General features: G+C 41.5%; 1 protein-coding gene and 1 long non-coding RNA gene across 2 annotated transcripts in view; one reads left to right on the top strand and one right to left on the bottom strand.

Annotated features, from left to right (window-relative positions):
- The first annotated feature begins 67 nt into the window (after positions 1-67).
- On the top strand, positions 68-17,146 carry LOC117732020. The gene is made up of 3 exons (XR_004609568.1): positions 68-149; positions 8,561-8,753; positions 15,043-17,146. It is a non-coding gene; the product is annotated as an uncharacterized LOC117732020 (long non-coding RNA).
- Positions 17,147-18,087: 941 nt separating this feature from the next.
- dchs2 (dachsous cadherin-related 2) overlaps positions 18,088-22,524 on the bottom strand; it is a 28,034-nt gene continuing 23,597 nt past the window's right edge. The window contains exons 20-21 of the mRNA XM_034533324.1: positions 22,276-22,417; positions 18,088-20,693 (exon numbers count right to left, since the gene is read on the bottom strand). Coding sequence (XP_034389215.1) covers positions 18,088-20,693; positions 22,276-22,417 — 2,748 coding nt within the window. The remainder of the gene's footprint in view (positions 20,694-22,275; positions 22,418-22,524) is intronic.

Here is a 22,524-nt window from a genome sequence, read left to right as displayed (position 1 = left end):
AGGAGGAGGAGGAGGAGGAGGAGGAGGAGAAGAAGAAGAAGAAGAAGAAGAAGAAGAAGAAGAAGAAGAAGAAGAAGAAGAAGAAGAAGAAGAAGAAGAAGAAGAAAAAGGCCTCAAATTCTTCCGTGTTGCTCCTCTGGGTCTCACAGGTATTATTTTTTTTGATTTCATGGTGTTTTTTTTCCTTCTTCTTCTGAAACAATTGCCCCCTTTCTATTTCATCTCCCGCCCCTTCATGGAAAACACAACAAATCGTGTCTGACAGGTTTTCCCTCATTACGCCCCAAATCAACAGCGATATATATCCCGAGTGATCCCCCCTTCACCGTGCTGTTTTTTAGCCCCGTGCTGTAAATAGTTGGGAGATGTTGTCAGAGGGGGTATTTAGCTGAGTTCAGCGGAGCGTTCATTTTCCATCATTAGAGGGGGTTCAGCAGTGAAGACCTCTGGGCAGGTCTGCAGGTTCATACCACACGGTGAAATATTGTTTGCCCGTGGTGTGAGAAGCAGACCTCCACTCAGCACACCCAGGGGTGAAACCAAAGCTGAGGCTCTGGCTCCCATCCGGCTCTCAGACCCCCTTGAGCTACAGTCTGGTCCGCAGACAGCGGTGTGGTTCTTCTCAGGCCTGACCCCGTTGCTCCGAAAACCAGTGAACACTTACATCTCGCATGTGATGCGTGTGGAATTTCTTGCTAAAAGGGTCAGTTCACCCAAATTACAGAAACATATTTTCCCACTTACCCCCCTTGTGGTTTCTAGACATTCAGATATTGTTGATTTTACTTTACACACATTCAGAGACGCGTGTCATTGAGACGTCTGCCGCATGGGCCCGATAAAACAAAACGGTATACATTCAACAACAAAATGGTCAATCTGTTTTCCAGAAGTAATATGCTTTGATTAGCATTCATCTACACTGAATCTCATCTGGTGTGAGAAGCAGCCTCACATGTTGATGCCTGTGTGTCGCCGGTCTCTCCGAAGCAGCTCAGCTGTTGGTTCAGTCATTCACAAAAAGGAGTCACTCGTTTTAAGTGGCGGGGAGAAGTACGTGAATAGAAAACACAGTTGTAGTTTATTTCCGCCTGAATTAAACCTGTGATTAGAGTTTATAGCTCTAGGTGTGCCACATTTCTTTTCTTTGCAGAACTGAACAAAGACGATCATTTTTGGAGAGAGGCCCCACTTCTCTTTCTTTCCTGTAAGAAAAAAACAACGTATTTAAAGAAAGATCGTGAAGCTGGCGTGTAGAAATAGTGTTTAATGAATAAAGTGCTGCACCCTTAAATGAGGTGTTGGATTGTTTTGTCAATGTACGCTGTGTGTTCCCTGACTCCCTCACAAAAGGAGCCTGAAGCATCATACTGTCTCATGATCTCGTCCGTTGACGTTGGTCGTTAATATATATATTGCTCACACCCAGAAACTGGAGAGGTTAGTGTGCATGTTGTGACTGGTGACGGTTACAATACGGCTTCAATACTTAATTCCAGCATTTGACAAATTATCTTCACCGGGAGGATCATGCAACGATTGAGTGAGTGAGTGAGTGAGTGTGCACCTCTGCATCTGTCCACTCATTTACGATACGCGCAGTGATGAAAAACTACCGGTCGTGTATAGCTTCTTTTAAAGAGAAAACGTCTTCCGAGCTCATCAGGATCGAGCTGGCATTCAGAGCGAAAGAAAACATGGGGCTGCATGCATCGGTGGGGGGTTGTATTGCTTCAGGTACCAGCGAGACGTGAAATACGATCCAGGAAGTGCAGTTTGAGCGACAGATCCATGAGCTTGAAGGATTGTTAGATGCCAAAACACCGCACGGCGGTTTACAATACTCTCAGACGGAATGATGTCATTCTGCAAAAGTTGACGGGGTGGCAATTATCATTTGTCACAATGATTTCCCCGCTGCAGCACCAGAAACAAATGAATGAGAGGGTTCTGAATGCGGCCCGAGAGCAAAAGAGGAGGGACTTCTGTCTGTGTCAGAGGTTTAACTTGTTTTTATAGGGCAACTCTCCCCCTCTTATCCCCTTTCCTTTAAAGTGTGTTAATTCTATTCAGGTCTCTGTAGAAACCCTTATACGGCCATTTAAGGGCTCGAGCCCCCCCCCATTAACCTGCAACTGGACTCCCTTTAGCTGAGCAGCGGGGTCAGCTGGCTAAACTGTGGTGTGGCAGGTCACATGCTAACCTTGGGCTACTAAATGTGATCAGCTGCAAACACACTCTTGAGCTGGGTATGCAAACTTTTACGGCACATGCATCGAGGCGTTATATATATATATTCAAAACATTTGTGCTAAAGTAGTCGGAGTGAGACATCCTCTGGATACGCCAGCTCGTCTTTTTATGATTACAAGAAACAAAGACGACGGATCATGGAAATGGACTGCAGCTTGGATCGGATAAAGCCTGACCAAGCTTAAGACTTTATATATCTCCAAACACAGATAGCATCCAGTCTTCATTAAGGATACGCTTTCACAGACAGTTAGGGACCCGGGATAGAGGTAAGCTGATCCTGGACCTGTGCTTAAAGGCACCACAGCGGGTTTCCATTACAACTCTGTGTGAAAATGAGACGCAGCTTGTCGGACCGAGTGGTCCATCTGTTGCCCCTTCGTTCTTTGTCTTTCCCCTCCACTACCATTAACCCTTTACCCTTTTCTTTCATTTAATAAATAAATAAAGAATCAAAGTCTACACTATACTGTCAAAAGCAATCAGAAGATATATGGTGCAGGTTCAAAAGAAAGCCAAACCCCACTGGGAATGTTTTGAGGAATCAATTTATTAAGACTCAGTGTGAGGAGCATCAAAGCCACCGGGGCTCTAATGTAAACCAAACCATCTCTGTTTCTTTTTAGATTCCATAGATCCATTTTTATACCGACAGGCAGCTCCAAACCGGAGCGTGTGATTTGGACTAAATTACATCTGATAATAACAGATTAAAAGATACGTCTGGTGATAGTCTGTATTTTTCAGGCGTCAACAAATCCAAAACCGACAATGAACTTACGAGTGTCTGTCTGGTCAAAGCCGATTCCTCTGTGTCGTACTGTAGACCTCCATTCTTGAACAAAAAACTATTCAAAATCATCCGTGAAAGTACTCCTTCAATGCCAAGAATATGGACATTTAAGTTTTTTTTTTAATCAATCCCACATACAACGTCCGGCTGCCGTAAACGCGCTAGTGCACCAAATGTGTATTCATCCGCAGATGAAAATAGTCCCCAAGAAATGCATTATTTAATCCTGTTTGAGTAATGTGGACTGAAAACTTCAGTTACCAGCTGCTTTAGGAAATTACTGAGCCTCCTTTAAAAAATTAACTACATTTTGAAAGATAAATGTCTTGAAATGATATAAGGAATTGACGGGCTGGAAAAGTCGGAGAGCATTGAAAGATAGTTATGGCTTCTTAAGTAAAATGCAGAATAATGCCAGATGGCATCATTACATCAATATGGATAATAGGGTTTATTTATTAGCCCAGAATAATAAAATAATAAAAAGCCTTCACAGTTAGGCCCACCAGTCTTCATCTTCCACTGCCCCTTGACTGCCAACGAATCAACCATACAGCGCTGAACATTGTCTTGAAGTGCACTAATGAGGTTGTTAACTTCAATCACTCCTTCTGCATTGACATTTGGGAAAGAATGTATCCCATCCAAGAGGAATTAATCTCATTAGAGCTCCAGAGACATATAGATTGTGCCTGCTTGGCGTAATTGATGTTCCTATTGTACAGGTCTAATTGACTCAATATGGGGCTTCAGAGCAGCTGTGGGACACGTAGGCGACTCCACCACACTTTGGGATAACCACATGGATATTAGAGACGTGGGCACTGTACGTAGCAGTGGACACACATGTGAAGAGATGTATTCTCTGTTATCGCAGTATTGAAATAGGGTAGTCGCTGCAGCCGAAACAGAGAGACATGCACTAAAATGCACGGACGTCCGGCCCGGCGACGTAAACAAAGCAAAGAGAAACTCGGATAGCAACAGACACCGAGGGACAGTCACTTCATTCTCTGCTCACGTTATATAACTCTATCCCTTTACAGAGCAAATATTTGTTTGCTGTTATATTACTCACTATATATACTCACTTTTTAATGAAGCACCTTTAAAGTGCCAAAAGCTAAAGTTCTCATTACGCCCTATTTCAGAATAATATATGTAAAGGAAGATATTAGTGATGCATTGATGTGTAAGCATCAAGAATGTTGCAGCTGCTAAAGGTGGAGCTAATTGTAAATGCTTTCTTTCGGCTACTACTGGGTAGGTAAATACACACATATATATATATATATATATATATATATATATGTATGTATTTGGTATCCATAATCTGAATTTGCATTGTGACGAGTAATTTAAATTATCAAGTAAATGTGTGTGAGTAAAAAGTACAATATTGGCTTAGTTCAAGAGTAAAATAGCATAAAATAAAAATGCTCAAGTAAAGTACAAATACATCCAAAATTGTACTTAAGTGAGCAAATATACTTAGTTACATTCCATCACTGGAAGATTGATGTGTGATAAGTATAAACCACCAGCTGTTAGCTTAGCTTAGCATAAATACTGGAAACAAAAGGTAACGCAATCTGCCTGGCAGCATCTCTAAAGCTCACTAATTAATTCATCAAAGTATTATAGCTTGTTTAAAAAAAATAAAAATCATTCAAAAAACAAAGTGTACAAGCTACAAGTTGCGTTTATGTGCCAGACTAACCTGAAGTGAAAAGACTTCTGGAAGTTACTCGTCGTTCGTTTCTTTGTAAATATAATGTGCTTAGTGACACTCGGGTGGGGGGGAAAAAGCGAATAAATGCATTTCCCGAAATGTCAAACTAAATATTCTATTGGCTTGTGATGACCACCATACAGATAATTAGTACGAACAAAAGCTCAGTATTTTAAGGATTGTCACGAGTCCAAAAACGTGTTTGTACCATAAAACCCAGCAGTGAGCCGGGAGGGTTTACGCCTGCAGGGTGTCCATGGATCAGCGTGACAAGCAGATCCTTCTGTAGGGCCCTGCTCTTTGACCCCTGACCGAAACCCAAGCTGGAAGACTCACACTGTGAAGGGCTCTCGGGGGATATTTTACAACTTAGACAAAAGTACAAGCAGCTCTGCCGTCACTGAAGTGTTTTTTTCCGAATGACCCGTACCTGATCACCCCATACGGCGCGGGGCACCCCGCGGTCCGGCCCCCCTGCCACCTTCGCACATTCCTCTCAAAGGAGACGTCGCTTGGTCTCCGCTTAGAGGTGATCACAAACCCTTGGGACACGTGTTGGAGTGGTTGTAAAATATATCATTGGTTGTGAATAATATGTTAGCTGAAGTGATACGAATTATAAAAAATTGGCTGGTTTTAGCCGCTACGTTTGCCTTGCCAAATGTTGTTGATTAAACATATGACTTGCTAATGTTGATATGAACATTTTTGTAGAATCTTCTGGAGTCCTTATTGTCTGTGAGAGGCTTTTCCTGCTCTGAGCATATATGTACTGCATATGTATTATACATGTATTACATAATACACATGTATTATATGTAGTGTAGAAAATGACTCTACATTTCACTGTAAGTGGAAGCTTCGTAAATGTTTGTTATTCTTCTGTTTCTAAATTGGCTTTTTAGAGCATTCTCAAGGGTCATTTTGAAGGGTTTTTGGTAATTTTGATAAATGAGGGTCCTGGATATCAATCTGCAACGTTGCTCTTTAAAAACAAATAGTATTGTGGTGTTGGACCTTGAGTTTGAGTTGGTTTACTGACATGCACTTCTTTAAAAATGTGATGATTTATTGGCTGTTCATTTTAATTGTCCGTTTTGTTCTTTTTGATCTCATTCATGATTAAATATACAATAGTTTGTTTTAACAATTTACATGTTTATTGGAAAAAATTGGAAAGACAAATGATTTGATCCTTAAACACATTTAAAGTCAACTTTCTTTCTAAATAATTTACTTCCTGCAAAGACAAGTTCTCCATGACAAGAACAAATTACAACTCATGGATCATTTGCCTTTTTGACAGTTTATGTTGTGAAATATAATCTCACAAACCCTCATCAGAAGAATTTGGTGGTTAGAAAAAAACTAGAAAAGAAAAAAAACACCCCTCTTAATTTTAGCGATCGTGGCAGCGGGTTAAAGCGAGTGACCCACAGCGACCCCCGGAATACCAGACACGGGCTCAAGTGTAAATAAAGGTTTGGTATTCATTCACAGTTGTGACGCCACAACGAGGACACATTTAGTTTGGAGGTACACAGCTGAGAAGAGAGCGTGACAACCTGAACAAAAACAGACTTCACACGAGTTCAAGACCAAACTCTGGACAACCTCCGCGCTCACGAAACTTCAAACCCGCCGCACCATGAAACCAGATTTGACTTGCAGTTGGTTTTTCTTCAGTTTCAAGAATGGGACAAAACCATTAAAACACATCTATCTCCATCCAGAAACCAGTGGAGCACAAAAAGAAACTGATCTCAAAGGGAATAATTAAATTCATCACTAACTTTTTTTCCCCCTGACACTGTAAAATATTTGAGTTCCTCTCAGCGTAATACAAGTAAGACTAATAACTCAATTCTACTTAAACAAATGTAGTTAAGAGTAATTTTACCCAGAGCCAAATGACTACGCTATAACTCATGAGGTCTTTTGCAATGGATTCCAATGGAAGCAGACAAAAAATGTCCATATACTGTTACTTCTTAAATAATTTCCCCAGCATAAGCTACTTTAGCCTAAATGTGCTGCTTGTATTTGTCATCAGCGCAGTCGGCTGTAGTAATAACCTGCATCAGCCTTAAACAAACTTTTTAACTACTTTGTACCTCATCTTTTCCATCATATACTGTCTGGCACTTATGACTTTATGTCATAGCTTATTTCCCCAAATAGACATCTTTTCTCCTCCGTAGAGGTAAGTGCTTTTGTTAAGAGTGCCAACTACGAAACGGTAAGTATCGCCTAATGGACCCACAAACATGTCATCGCTGCCTTCCTGTTGCTTTCACAAGAAGGAGGCAACATTAAAACCCCACATGCTGGATAGGGAAACACCCTAAATACAGTCAGAGGGACTCACCGAGCCCTTTATGATTGCTCAGTGGACTCGCGTTAGCGCTGCCTAACAGTAGCGTCATTACGTTGTGTGTGTGTGAATAATTATGCTCGTCAGGCAAATAAACCCCGAGCTGCAGGATGATCACCTCATCAGTTCCAATACATACTGAAATGTAAACGTTTGCTTTATTTATTTTGTATAACCGCTTGTTCCCAAACCCTTAAAAAAAAAATGGTGATGAGCAAATGATTTCACGTACCGTATAAGATTCATTTACAGTGGAAATAAGTAACAGTTGACAGCAGACAGACAGTAGAGCTAAAGCCTGAAACACCCGCTACGTGCATTAAGGTCGATGTGACAGAAGGAAACGCAGTTATTGATGATGACAATTATGCTGCTGGTGTGAACGCAGCATAAGTGATTTATCTAGTAATGTAAATCTTAACATGACTATACTAAAAAATACCTGCATTCTCTCTATAGCTCAGTGGAAGTTCAGATGTCACTCTTGGGTCAATGGTATTACATGATCGGCGGTTCGATTCTTGACGGGAACCGTGATCCTATTTTTTTAAATGAGTTTCTTTTTTGTCGCCAGTCAACAAGTGTTCATCATGAAGATGGATAACGTTTCGTTAATGCTGTCGTTCAATCCTAAAGGAATGCTGCAGCAAGCCGCTCCACCGTCATGTTTCTAAAGACTACGCTAACTCCTGTGTGTAGTTATTCAATGTGGGTGCTAACACAATGGCATGACGTTAGCTAGCAACTAATTAGCAACCAACTAAAAAATATGTATGAAAACGCACCAAAAAAAAATCGCGCTGGTTCTTTTTAAAAAATGTCCATCCATCAGTCTGAGGTCGAATAATCGAGACTAGTCAGAAGAAAATAGTCGATCGCAGAAATATCGAGGAGCTTTTTTTCAAACCTGAACTGAGGGAACAGTATTTCCGTTTAGCCACCAAAACATGCATGAAATATTTCAGCACGTATAAAACACAACTGTTAACATGTATATGCCAATATAGAGTCAGTCTGGTTTTTAATGTGGGATTATTTTCAAAACCTGTCAAATTCTTTGCAATTTAGCGACATTTACTGATAAAAAAAAACATGACTTCTTTCCGTAGGTTTGTTTGTTTATTTTGAAAGTTTCAAACCGGTAGTAGTGGTTTTCTATATTTTTTTGAACTCATCACAAATTGTAACGTGCTGCAGCGCCTTTCCCTCACAACCATGTGTTTTTAGCCTCTTCCAGTGGTGGAAAACTCAGAAACCTCATTTTATAAAAATTTCCATTAAAATAACAAAAATGACAATACAATCTACCCGTATTATAAGATAAAATATTACTTTATTCATCCCCAAGGGGAAATTTAGCGACAGCCAGGATATCTCTTTATTTATCTCTTTTTTGTATCTCTCTCAGGAGAAATATCTGAGCTTTCATCAGCAGCAGAAACGTGCAACGGGAGGAAAAGAAAACGGGAGGAAGGCGAGGAGACGCGGACGCTCGGAGAGGGTTTTTGTGCAGCCCAACCCGCCTTCAACAACCAATTACACCGAGTGAGCTGACAGAGGAGACACCGAGATGAGGAGGAGGAGGAAGAGGGATGTGGCAGGTGTGTGTGTGTGTGTCTAATGGCAGATGGAACAAGCCGCCGGAGGCAGTGGGCATTAAACCTGCAGAGTCCTGCTGGGAGGAGTTATCCTAAACTCATCACTGCACACACTTAAAAAAACTGGCCTCGCATTAACTAAACGATGGCTTCCCCTCAACGCAGGCCTTTCCAACAAAATCCACCTCTTCCATAATGCTCCGGGATGAAACAGAAGCTCTGGGAAAGTGTTTCAGAGCATCATCAGCGCACCGCGTCACCACACGACCGGAACGTAAACATGGCCACGCTAATCTTTTACCGCCTAATTAAATCTTTGCCAATCTTAGCTTGACAGTGCCGGTTAAATCATGATGGTGATGGCGTAATATGGAGCCATCAAGTGCCAACCGAGCCTCATACTGCCAGAAGTTACGTGTGCCCGTATCGGATGACACATTCAGTGTACACAAGTTGAAATAGGACATTTGTTCTAATCCGTTCCATGCGTGATGTCTGGGTTTTAAGGCTGCTCTTACTTTCTTTAACGCCAAGCTGGAAGTGCCAAACTCTCTCAGTGTCAAGATGCAGCGACGGCTTTTTTTGTTCTTGAGGAAAACCTTTTGTTACCGCTGCCCTGCTAAAAAAACAAAAAAACAAAAAAATCCCATTGTTTATAAGAAATAATAAAAACCTAACCGTTTGATTTTGTTTGAATTTGACTTTTAGATAAATACTGCTGTAGGTTCAATAGACAAATACATAAACACAGGGAATAAAAGGTCAATTAAAAGAATACTTGTCCCTTAAGAACTGTATGTTCACTGTGCTGCTTGAAGTGGTCTGTTTGTAGCTACGGAATATATATATATATATATTGTGTGTGTGTGTGTATATATATGTATGTATGTATATATATATAAGTAAGAAACAGACACAGTCTTTACACACGCCAGTAAACCACATAGATGAAATGAACACATGCTTTGTGCGTCTACACGCAGATTATCCTCAAAATGAAGGGACAAAATGAACTCCACATGGAACACTGTTCACAGTCCTGCACACACACACACACACACACACACACACACACACACACACACACACACACACAAATCCTTTCCCCCTGTCTCCCACATCTGTGTCTATGGCCCTAATTGTTTAATACCTTTCCCTTCCAACCTCCCTGTGCAGCTGAGGCACTAATAGGCCCGTCAAAAAACTGCCGGGGCCTCTGATTCTTGTTACCCTGAGCTCACCGATGGGGATTTCACTGGTCAGTGGATGAACTCATGCTGCTCACCACCTGTGTATATTCCACAAGGCTGTTGCTGCTGCATTGAGTATACGAGTGTGAGTGGAGGATGGTAGAAAAAGGGTTTGGGTGTTGCTTCTTCTGTGGGCCGAGGGGAAAAACAAGTTTCCGGTCTGCTTTTTTCAGTCTGTCTGTACTTTTATTACCTACGTTTATCTTTGCTCCGTACGTAACGCCATCGCCTATAGCACCACCAGCGAGCCGGACACTGCGTCCTTTGTTACTACCTGCACCGTTTAAAAAAGGTTAATCTACTGAGGGACACACAGTGAAAAAGAGGGAAGATTGGAAAGACTTGGCCCTAAATGTGTTTGACCCCATCCATCCTTCCGATGTCACCCACAGACAAAAAAAAGTGGATGGACTCCTTTTGCACTAGAAGGGAGGAAAGCTGTCATTGCCACCTCGTCTCTGCTCTGTCAGACGCAGCCGTTTGAACCTGAGGTTGGGGCATAAATCTCCCCTCTCGGGCCTGCCTTGACATTCTGTTCCCAGATGGTGCCTCCCCTGCTGTGGACTCTGCCCCAAAGGGGCCTGGCATCTCAGCCAGACCCATCCATCATAGGAGAACCAGGCCTCTTATACTGGGAGCGGAGGCCCCAGTAGGGAGCACCTGCCCGGTCTTCACCCTTGTGGCTAAAACAACCCCCCACCCTCCAGTGCACACTTCATCCCCCGCTGCTTCCCTGAGGGGTCAGAGGTCACTTGTGGGTGTGGGACAACTTTGCATGTCCGCAAACACTCTTTTAAGGTGACATTCGCACTCTAAAATCTATTAGGCCTCATATTACAAGCAGGTCAAAGGTTGAGATATGTTAACAGAAGGCCACACAAGCTACGGCCGGAACACGACTCAGTACTACAAACGAATGCTGACAGTGAAAACCGCCAAACATCACTTGAAAGAAATGCCACGGTATGGAACATGAACAAATATATATTTTCAGGAATCAAAAAGGAAATCTGCAATCGCCCCTGAAGCGAAAAAAGAATGTTACTTCTTCACTCCAAACAGCTTAAATACAAAAGATTTGTACTCTTCCTATTTCTGGTCCATCTGTTTTATATAGTAGTGGCCAAAAAAACTGATTTGATTGGACCCAAATGTGATGCTTGAGGCTCCTTCATACAGCCAAAGCCTGTTTGACCCTCCCTTCTCCTGCCCTCCACCAACAAAGCTTCCCTCTCCCCACCGGTCTCTTTCAAGGGGCTCCAGGCCTGTCGACGTGTGTGTGTGGGTGTGTGTGTGTGTGTGTGTGTGTGTGAATGAGGAGTCTGGTTGCAGCATATTGGGTTGCGAAGTATCAAACCACCTGTAGGCTTAAAAGGTGGCTCTGAAAAGCGAAGCCGTGCAGAGACAATATTTTGGAATATGTTATTTATGCAGGTATTTTGGGATAAACCAAAGTATTGGACAAAAGACAACTCACAATAGGTGTTGCGATATTCCCTCATAACCATCCACAAATGTGTGTGGTGGACCAACTGACAGACTGATAAAGTCACTTAGGATGGCTTAAAAAAGAAAAAGGCTTTTTTTTATTTATGTGTCAAAAGAAAAATATACATGTAATGCTGAATGGCTTCTTACCTTGCATTATATTGTTATTTTATTATTAGTGATGCATTTAAAATTGTAGCAGATCACGGTTTGGTTAATGTTACCTATTTCATAAACTGTTTTTAAATCGACTATAATCGCACTTTAAAAGGTCATCATCATACATTTGGTATCGAAAATCTGCAAAGTAACTAGAAGCTTACCGATAGTGTCATTGTAGTGCAGGAAGAAGTACAATATATTACATCTGAAATGTAGTGCTGTATTATTACAAAATAGCATAAAATGGAAATACTCAAACAAAGTACAAGTACCTTCAAATTGGCTCTGAAAATTGAAAATTTAAGCACCTTCCAATACTTCCCACGATTGCTGTGGTCCACTGTAAATAATATAAATTGGGTTTGACATATTAAAGAGGTATGGAAGTTTTGTTTCCCTTTAACCAATGTACTTTATGGCTTTGGAATGAAACTCCGCAGTTGATGGAGACATAAAAAGAATTAAACTTGATAAGAGCCTGGAAGAAATCTACCCGGCAACGAGCCAGTTTCTACACTCTTCAAATCCTTGTTCCTAGCTCTGCTATCCCACATCACGTCTGTGTTCATTTCCATCAGGATCAGCCACAGCAACGACTCTGGCGTACATCATCCCACACACTTGTCAAAGAAATGAAAAAAAAAAGATAGAAAGGACGCTCCACATGGTTCTGATAAAAAAACGTGGGTAAGATGTGGTCGGCGCAGTCTACTCGTTCTGTGATTCTTCACGTTCAGTGCATTGAGATTCCTTCGTGAAGATTAATAGTTGCATTGTAAATACATGTTAAAATTGTTCGGCAGTATTAATAAATTCACAACATCTCTCTCTTCTGCTATCAAATGTGTGCCCTTTTGTTTCAGGAAGAAAAGAAGAAAAAAAAAGCAGAAGAGAGAGAAAACCGAAAACTTTCCAGCTTGCCAATGAAGCATAACGCGTGCTCTCCTCGTGACCCGTGTTTACACAATCTTTCAGCAACACAATAGATGAACTTACAGATTTATGGGGAAAATGTCAAGACTCTGCGCATATGTTGTTTGTCTGGAGTCAAAGGGCCGAATGGAAATTTATGATACTGAAGATGGTGATTTATGTTTTTTTTTCTCCTCTGAACTAAAAATGTTCTCCTGCAACTGCTTACTCCACACGGGAGAACACAAGAAACAAACGCAACTGTAACCGTGTGGATCCTTTATTGAATGAGAAGTGGCTAGTGTCGGTTAATTTAAAAAAAAAAAAAAGTGTCTTTTATAATCTCAAATATTAAAATAACCAGACATCCTTGAAGACTACAAGCTTGAAAAGGAAGAAAATCTGGGTTTAGAAATAAGTTCTCCTCATTGGCTACAGCTCAACAACTCATTTATGGGTTTTAGGACTCATTCCTGCAGCATTAAATAAGCTGCTGGTTCATCCAAAAACCCAACCAAACTGCCGGCTGTTGAGTCGCATTGTGGTTGATGTAGGCACCAGGTTGTTGACAAGAAATAATCTTTATTCTGCTGCATCTATTTTTATCCTTCTTTTCTTTTTTTTTTAGAAGCTTTTCAAATGGGAAGTTCACTGCTAATTGTTTTGTTTATGACCAAATATCTTTTAAACCAGTTTCATTTCCTCCTGCTTCAACTGTCATTTGTGCTCAAATCGACAAAGCCTGCTCCCCAACGTGAGATAATGAGTATTGTAAACATTAAATCTGCTCTACATCAGCATGGTACCATTGTTATTCTGAGCACGTTAACATTTAGCTTAAAGCACTGCTGTAAGAGCCATATTAGACTTAATAAGATGTGTTTAATGATGTGGCAACAACATTTTTGAAATGCTCCTTTAGCTACGCTACTGACTACGTCACAGCCAACATCCCTCAGTCGCGGGTCATCAGTCGGACAACACCGCTTTTTGACCGTTGTGCCAAGTTGAGCACAGAATGAATCTTGTAACTTTTTAAAATGGAGTTACTGCCTCTGAAGACTCATTTTGCATCAAGCGTATCAAGGGTCTGATAGTTCTCTACGCCTTGTGAAACAACCTCACACTGTAGAACATGAATGGACCTACACATGGACGGGATGTCACCCATTGGTCTGTAGACGGCTGTTTTGAAGCCTCGAGTTTGGTATTTTGGACGTTGCCACCTTGGTAGGGAGTTAAGTGTAACCGAAGGCTGAAAAAATTTTTTTAGGCGACCAAAAAGGTTCCAATGAACTGAAAACACAGTGTGAAAGGGTTTAAGTTGTAACATGAAACCACGGACGGCTCCCAGACGGGACAACGCTGTTGTAGTGGCCTGTCAATCACAAATAGCCACGCCTTAAAGCATAACCTGTTTTATCGTTTTATTGTATTTGACTCATTTATTAATCGTGTTGTTATCAATAGACTTAAAAATAGAGTTTGAGACCATACTCGTGTTTACAATGTTTACTGAGGGAATAAATCAAGTGAGAAGAAGAGTCATTTTCTCATAGACGTCTATAACTTATTTTTCGCCCCCTGATGGCCATTTAAAAGAATGCAAGGTTAAGGCCCGTAAACACTAGAAAAGGTAAAAAGCTAATGATTCTGTTGTGACAAAATAAATAAACAGTTGAGGCTGTGATGCATAAAATACACATGGCCACATTTTTTAACCATGAAAAAGTATAGTATATAAGAAAATATGCACAAATAAAATCGCTTTTGAAGACCAGTTTTAGTTCATTCTATAATCTATACCATCTTTCATGTAAGAGGAGTTCCCAGAGGTTCTTGTTATAGCTTCACTTACAGGTGGAATTTGTAATAAAAAGCACATGTCACAAATCTGCATCACGTAAACATATATTTTTTTGGACTGGTATTCAGGTAAAAGTCTAACAAGCCACTGTTCCTCTGGCACCAGACATAACAAACTTCTGCATATTGGTTTAATTAAATTTTACATTCGTCGATGTAAAAAATTCCAGTTTAGCTAAACTCAAATGTATAGTGAGGTAACACAGTAATTAAAAAATGTGGACCACTTTTCTGTATTTATTCAACTCCATCAAATCATATTTTAGTCAAGAGGAACATTTAGCAATGCATCAAAACTCTTATTACCGGATGTGAAAACATTTTAAAACAAATGTGTTATTATTTAATCAACTGCCACCTTCCCGGTCTCCGCCAAGTGTATCTAATCTAAATTCTTTCAGTGCATCGCAGCCTAAAGTTCCCTGAGAAACAAAAAAAACAGAAACCACAATGCAGAACTTGTTTAGAGGCCAGCACATTTCTCAATGTAATGCAAACAGAGATAAATGTGAAATTCAAGCCAGGATGAGAACACAGCTGTGCTTTATTTGTCAAAAAGCTCCACTTCCAAGTGATTATCAGATTGAACTAACGGATGATCATCTTTTCTTCAGGGGGAATCTATGAGCTCACCCTCGATCAGATTTGACAAGTGATGATCCAATACAGATGAGTATACATTACTGTGGAGCTTAGAAATTTATATTTGCCTTAATTTGACTGTGTTTTTTTTGACACTGCTCCCTCCACCAGTATCATTTGCTCAATGATGTTCTTGATTACAAACTGACTAAAGTTAGCCTAAGACCCCGATAGGCTACAAAAAGCCCCATGTTCAATGTGTGTCAACTGGTTTGCGGTCATTTTAATAATATTGGAATATATTTCACCCAAGCACAAAGTCAAGAGACATGATAAGGGCCTTAAGGTGGTTCCAGCTTTAATCTTGAGGCCCCGTCCTTGACGAGGGTCCCTGTATCCGCCTGGCTCAGACCCTCTAAAGTCCGCCCACATTTCCAATTTCTTTAGTAATGCGAATACGATATGCACGTTGGTACAGCTCTGCAGTAAGTCAACGTACAGGAGTAACAATTGCGTCGAGCAACCACAAATGCAGCTTCCGTGTAGACTGAAAGTGACGTTGACGGGACACCTAACACAAACACGCATGCACTTAAAGGGACAGTGTACATTATTTGGTGCCATCTAGTGGCGTGGTTGCAGATTGCACCCAACTGAATACCCTCTTCACTCAGTCCTCCCTTTCCTAGACTGCGGTTAACACAGTTTCACAAGCGTGTCTGAGAACTACGGTGGCCTTCAGGTCGGTGAAAATCAAAAAGGCTCTTGCTAGAACCACTTTTTGGTTTGTCCATTCTGGGTTACTGTAGAAATATGGCGGCAGTATCAACGCAGTCGGCTCCGTAAAGAGGACTCGCTTCCTGTATAGATAAAAAAAGCTAACAACAAAAACTTAGTTTTAGGAGATTAAACACTAATGAAAGATTATTTTTGAATGGTTCGGACCTGTTACAGGATGTTCTGGCAGACTATCATCAGAACTGGAAAAAGGAAAAAACAATGCAATAAAACAAAATGAAAGGAAAGGAGGACAAGAAGAAAGAAGTTACCAAGCACCAAGCATGTATAGTATGTCAGCACCCCAGACATGGTGCAAATAGAGTGGACCTTTACTAAAGGGCTCCCTAACAGGTTAATCTGCTAGTAAACTGTTAATAATCTCAAGTGTGTATTGTTGATAAAAAAAATTAAAAAAATTCTCTGTCTTTTTCAGACATATTTTTGTACTTGAGACCTCCTGACCTCTCAGCAAATATTGTGGCCTGACTGACGTTCAGTGTTTGATCCACTGAACGGGACGGATGAGATGTGTGCTGAGACACAGAAGTTTGTTTGGCCAGATCACCTGATATGGAGAGAGATCTCCTCCATCATCGGGATCCCGAGGCCAAGGACCTGCTGAAATCACAAATACAGAGGAGCGCAGAGCTTGTCAAAACCCACCGAGGTGCACAGGAGAGGCTGAACAGTCAATAAATAATTACGCACCGATCAGTGGCTACATGCAGGACCCACTTGGCCGGTATGGTTCAGGGTCTGGGTTGTTTATTATCTCTCATGAAACGATCTGATAAAGAATTTAGCTCCTCAGCTCATATGTTCCAGCACATTTGGATTAACAGCAGACCAATTGGAGCCATGTTGAATCTTTTTGTATTTCTTTATGTTTCTTAGAGAGGCACAATTATTAGATATTCAGATCATTGTTACAAGCGACAACAATACAATGTCTCTATAGTGGGAAGACTCTTCTCGGCTATTTTAATAATAAATTAAAATGTAACCAATAATCGATGGAATTGATGAAGAGAACTAATACTGCATGTAAGAGTTTCTTAAAATGAAAATTTTTGGAACTTTGAAGCTACTTAAGGCGATTTTTAAGGAAAACATCAAAGTTCACGAGATTAAAATCGGACTTGTTTTTAATCATGGCATTCCCACCTTTTATTATGTGGAATACTGTAAGAATTGCTTCACTTTGGATTCTTGTTCATAAAAAATTACTGAACGTGGCCTTGAGAAAAATAAATTCACGGGACATTTTAAAGAGAGGCCGTTCAATTCCAATATTTTATGTAGCTCAGTGTGTTAAAATGTCCTTGATTTATTATCCTTTTTTCTTTCTTCTTTTATTATTTCCCCAAAGTTAAGAACATTCTAAATTATTGTTGTTTAATTTAGTAAATGTAATAAACATTAAGAAATACTGTCTTTAAATATATAAATTCTCTGGAAATTGTACATAAAGTGCTGTTTATTAACAAACCCAATCATGAAGGGAACAGACTATTTCTGTTCATAATCAAAACAAAAAAAGTAAGACAGACGGAATCTGGAACTGGTTTATGAGAATCTATTATGCTGACCAGTAACATTTATTGAATCCTTACTGAATTAGCGTCAATGAAGAATTTGCTTTTGTCTACATGAACCATAGAATTGAATAACACAATATACCATGAACATTAAGAATGGTCCTAGATTAAAGGAATAAAATAACTTCAGTTTGAAAAGAAATTTCACTGGCAGTTTATTGGCAGAATATATTAAAGAAGAGGGAAGCAAAGATGTGTTTGTCTTTAAAGTCCTGTTAAATACAATATTGCCTTCCTTTGCGTATTAAAGTTGAACCAACCTTGAACTGTTTCCATTTAGAAGCTGCAACCAACCGCATTAACAAAGTGTTTCATTTTCTCCACATAAACATGTTTACAATAAAACATTGAATAATTAATTGCCGAGTCGAACATCTGCACACAAGTGCAACATTATAAGAATACAATACAAAACTGAGTTCAGGCTTTTCCAGATATACTTTTTATTACAGAAGAGAGTTATAAAATCCACCTCAATCTTATCGTTAGTAATTAAATACATTATTAATGAATGTTCAAATGACAACTTTGCCTGATATTGCCCCTTTTAGACTAAACCCATGACACCCATGAGTCTAAAACAATAAAAAAGTTGTCAATACATTTTATTTTTTACTTAAAATGTGTCCCTTAAAGCCTTTTAAAATACTAAAGGAAATACCTTCTGATGGCGAAGGAAGATTGTTATAGTTAACCTGTCTATACCTGGATCTCTGCCTCTAATAGGCTTGCAGTGAGGGGTCCTGAATCAAGTCTGATACCCCCCACCCCGGTTTCAGAGACAACTGGTGAGGCACTGGGGGTCCTCATGGTGAGAGAGGACAGCGATGGGGAGAAAGTGGGCGTCATGGCCGAAGGGGTAAGTCCTGTGTTCCTGGCTAAGGGGGAATACGCATATTTGGGGTAAGATGGCTTCCTTCTCAGACTCGGCATGCGCCCATGTTTTCGTGGCGGTACAGTCCTTATGCCAGGCTGAGCTACTCCTGTGATGAGAGGCGGTGGGTACATGGCACAGCTAGCTTCTTCTGCCAAGTCCTCGCGGCCGCCTTGAAGCTTCTCGTCAGGGAGCATCCCGATATCCGTGAAAACCGAGGCCAGAGGCTGGAAGCTTGGCTCCCAGTCCAAAACATAATCCCAGGTGTAGCTGCCGTGCATCTGTTCCTCAAGACACATTAGTGAAGAGAGAGAGTCTGCACAGGCGTGGGCTTCCGAGAGAGGAGCGTACCCATTTGTCCTCATGCTCTCCTCCAAATCCCTCACCCGGAGTATTGCAGGAAGTAGCCCTTCACCGCCTCCCTCCTCTTTGAAGTGATGGAGACTTTCGGTGCTGGCCATCCCTGTGACTAAACGTTTTTTGACAGATAAAATGTCCTCCTGCCCCACATCGACAGAGTGGCAGGAGATATTGTCCAAAGGTAGAGCAGAGTCTGGGAGCTCGGTGGCCTGGTTGCCTTGCACAGATTGGTCTCTTTTACGGCAGGGGTACTGATTAATCCACTTAATCTCCTGGTCCTCAGCTGTCTCACCTTCTGCCGATCCACGGCCGCTCGAGTCTGACTGGATGTATGGGTTCGATACATCCCTGTTGGTCACCATGATGGGGGGCTGTTTCATCTCCTGCAGAGAGATCGCACTTTGCCTACCGGAACTACCGACTGAGCCTGTGTCGTGGTTCGAGTTTGCGGCAATTGCAGCAGCCTTTTTGATTGCCGCTTCCTTGATTTTGTACCTGAGAACCAAGCCCACAAAAATGAGGAGGACAAGGAGGAACATGATTACTGAGACACTCAAGCTGAGCATGTGCGCATCAAGATGGACTCCGGTAAGTGCTTCTGCTGAGCTGGAGATATTGACGAAAACTAGGCAGGCGGTGGTCCTGGAGGCCAATCTGGGACTAGCTGCAGACACAACCAGTTCCACCATGTCCTCACCGGCATGGCTGCCTCTTCTGCGATATACAGGACCCGACACGAAAATGGCCCCAATTGTTTTGTTAATTGAGAAGAATGGTGATGACCTTACAAGGGAGTACTCCACCAGCCCATCCACCCCTCCATCATGGTCCATCGCCATCACGTAACCAACTGTCTCTCCAGGCTTGGCGTTTTCCGGCAGGAGGAAATGGTACTGCTTTTGGGTGAAGACGGGACTGAACTCATCCACTCCCTTGATGGTCACCTGCACTCTCACTGTAGCCGCTTTGTCACCTTTGTCCCTGGCCTCCACCACAAAGCAGTACTCACTCTCACGTTCGTAATCAAAGGTCTGTCTGGTGTGAATGTCGCCTGTTAAGGGGTCAATGGCAAAGGCCTCCTTCTTCTCAGGGTTGCCACTGCCATAGTCCATGAAGCAGGAGGACACAACAGAGTAGGAGAGCTGGCCGTAGAGGCCTAAGTCGTTGTCGACAGCATGGACAGAACAGGTTTGGGTAAACACTGGGAGGTTCTCCAGCACGGAACAGTTAACAGTTGGGAACATGAAGTATGGCGTGTGGTCATTTTCATCCAACACTGTGATGAAGACCACTGCGAAAGACACTTTACGTTGTTCAGATGATTCAACACCATCAGATGCTCGGATGGTGAGGGTGTACTTTGAGTCTTCCTCATAGTCGAGCGAGTGGTTCACCACCAGAAGGCCCGATTGACGGTTGAGCTTAAGGTGACCTTTGCTGTTCCCTGAGATAATGTCGTACCGCAGCAGGCCGTTAGTTCCCTGGTCGAGGTCCCGAGCACTGACCTGGACCAGCCTGGTACCTACATGGCTGTTTTCACTCACCTGAGCATGGTATCCTGTGCTGGAAAAAACGGGGGCATTGTCATTGCAGTCTGTCACAGTAACCATGACAACAGCAGAGCTGTTCAGTGGAGGCATTCCTCGATCAGACACGCTCACTGTTAGCGCGTAGCTCTCCGTGGTCTCGCGGTCTAAAGGGTTACACAGAACAAGTTTTCCTACATTTCTCATCTGATTCTCAACCTGAACCATTTTCACTTCCAGACAAAATCGCTTTTCCTCATTTCCGTTGAGTATGCCGTAGTCCAAGTGGGTGTTTTCAGGGCTCCAGTCTTGATCCTCTGCAGACAGCGTCAGCAGGGTGGTGTCCGTGGGCGTGTCCTCTGGGACGGTGAGCGTGTAGATGTCCTGGTGGAACAAAGGCGCGTGGTCGTTGGAGTCCAGAACCAGCACGTCTATCGCGGTGACAGTGGACTGCACAGGTTCGCCTTCGTCTCGGGCCTCGACCAGAAGATGGATCAGGTTGCTGTTTGTGATGGCCTTCAGGGGCTTATTGGTAAAAACAGACCCTACAAGACAAATCACATGTTATTGAGCGAATCATTTTTTACAAACCTGGCCTAACCATTTCTGTAATAGTACAAAAAGGAGCCATGAAGTTGCCGATAGTGACTGTTAACACCTCATTTATATTGAGATTATTTTAGCTAATTGCTGTTGTTTTCCGACTGGAGCATCTAGCACGCTGAATGCTCCACCATGTCCAACTAAAGTTAAATGTCTCTCAAGAGTTGGCAGAAAGTAAAATAAGGCTAAAAAGTGATTGACTATTGGATTTAGTGTTGTCGGCGAGTAATAGACATGAATCCAAATGAATGCCGATGTTGCTCTGTTTCTGCTGGATTTGCAAATAGGCAACTGTTTGCCAACACATTTTTAACAACGCCTTTATAAGGAAATAATATGTCAGATTTGAATGTAAAAAAATTATAATCATATACTAAAATCTGTTTCACTTATATCAAAACATTATATTGGCGAGACATCAAGCACTCATTCAAACAATGTTGATTTTGCAATTTTTTACAATGAAAAATTCAGAAAGCCCCGACATCTGGTCTCACCAATGTAAAACTCTAAAAGTATTTTCGATTGATTTAACAGATGGTTTAACAAATACAGTGATTGTTTCTGGATTAGTTAACTCTAAAACAGGTCTATTTATATAACAATATACTGGCGGTTAAGTCTAAATTGTCCTTGTCATTAGACACCGCGAGGCAACATAATTTCCTGTGTGACTATTCTTTAATGAATTCCATATGCCGACTGTTATAGCAAATGTTCTCCTTGGATAAAGTGTTTGTCCATTCAATTTATGGTTCTACTTCATTGCCACTTAAACTTTTCTACAGGGTGACATTATTCATTCTATGGCTTTACACTAAAGCAGCACCATTCATTGTCTGTGAAACAAATAGGTAACACTGGAAAACACACCGCACCACAAAAGCACCATACGAAAGGATTTAGAATGCGTTGGTCAACATTGATGCAATTTTATCCCTTTCCATTTGTGCTCCTCACGGCAAAATATGGACAAAAACATTTCTTTGATATTAAACTTTAGAGTTCAAACATGACAGAAGCCCGTAAATCACACTTGAGTGGAAAAGACTGTCCAGAACTGGTTCCATTTCAGCTCTCCGCGATTTATCTTCTTTCCTTGGTTTAGACATTTTTAAAAGGGAGATAATAGGATAGGCATGGCTCCTCTGAAGCACTTTATCTGAATGCTTTCTAATTGCCTTCTCTGCTGCTTCTCTTCTGTCCGCCTGTACAAGAAACTCACTCCCACATCCAAGACTAGTGAAATATAAACACTGGAGAAATATAGTGCTGCTGGCAGAACGACAACATTCACTAAGCCCTGATACTGTATGCTGCTCAGAATGAGGCAAAGTCTTTCTCTGTGCCCTTTTCTTTGGCATGTGTCCCTTTAACTATGCCAGAAAAAACGGATTTTAATGGAGAGAATAGGAAGGATGAATATGAAAATCAGACCACCAGACCGTCATAAGTCATACAACTTGTAAAGCTTGGGGTAACGAGACATTTATATCAGAGCTATTGCAGAAAAGCAGTTCTTACCGTCGTCTGGCTTGATGTAAAAGCCTTGTAAAGGAGATGAAAGCAGTCTGTAGGTGATCTTCCCATTGAGTCCAGAGTCGCTGTCGCTGGCGGACACGGACAGAACCAACGTGTCCGCTGAAACCAACTCCGACAACTCAACCTTGAAGAGTGAACAAATAATGAGTCACACCTGCAGTAAGATCATAACGTATGTTCTATATACAGTCTTATAGGTATATGGTTAATTAACATTTAGTAATGCTTCAT

Source organism: Cyclopterus lumpus, chromosome 1 (assembly GCF_009769545.1).
Source record: "Cyclopterus lumpus isolate fCycLum1 chromosome 1, fCycLum1.pri, whole genome shotgun sequence".
NCBI classification, from domain to species: Eukaryota; Metazoa; Chordata; class Actinopteri; order Perciformes; family Cyclopteridae; genus Cyclopterus; species Cyclopterus lumpus.
Note: the sequence above shows the minus strand (reverse complement) of the source record. Positions and strands in the feature narration are given on the sequence as shown.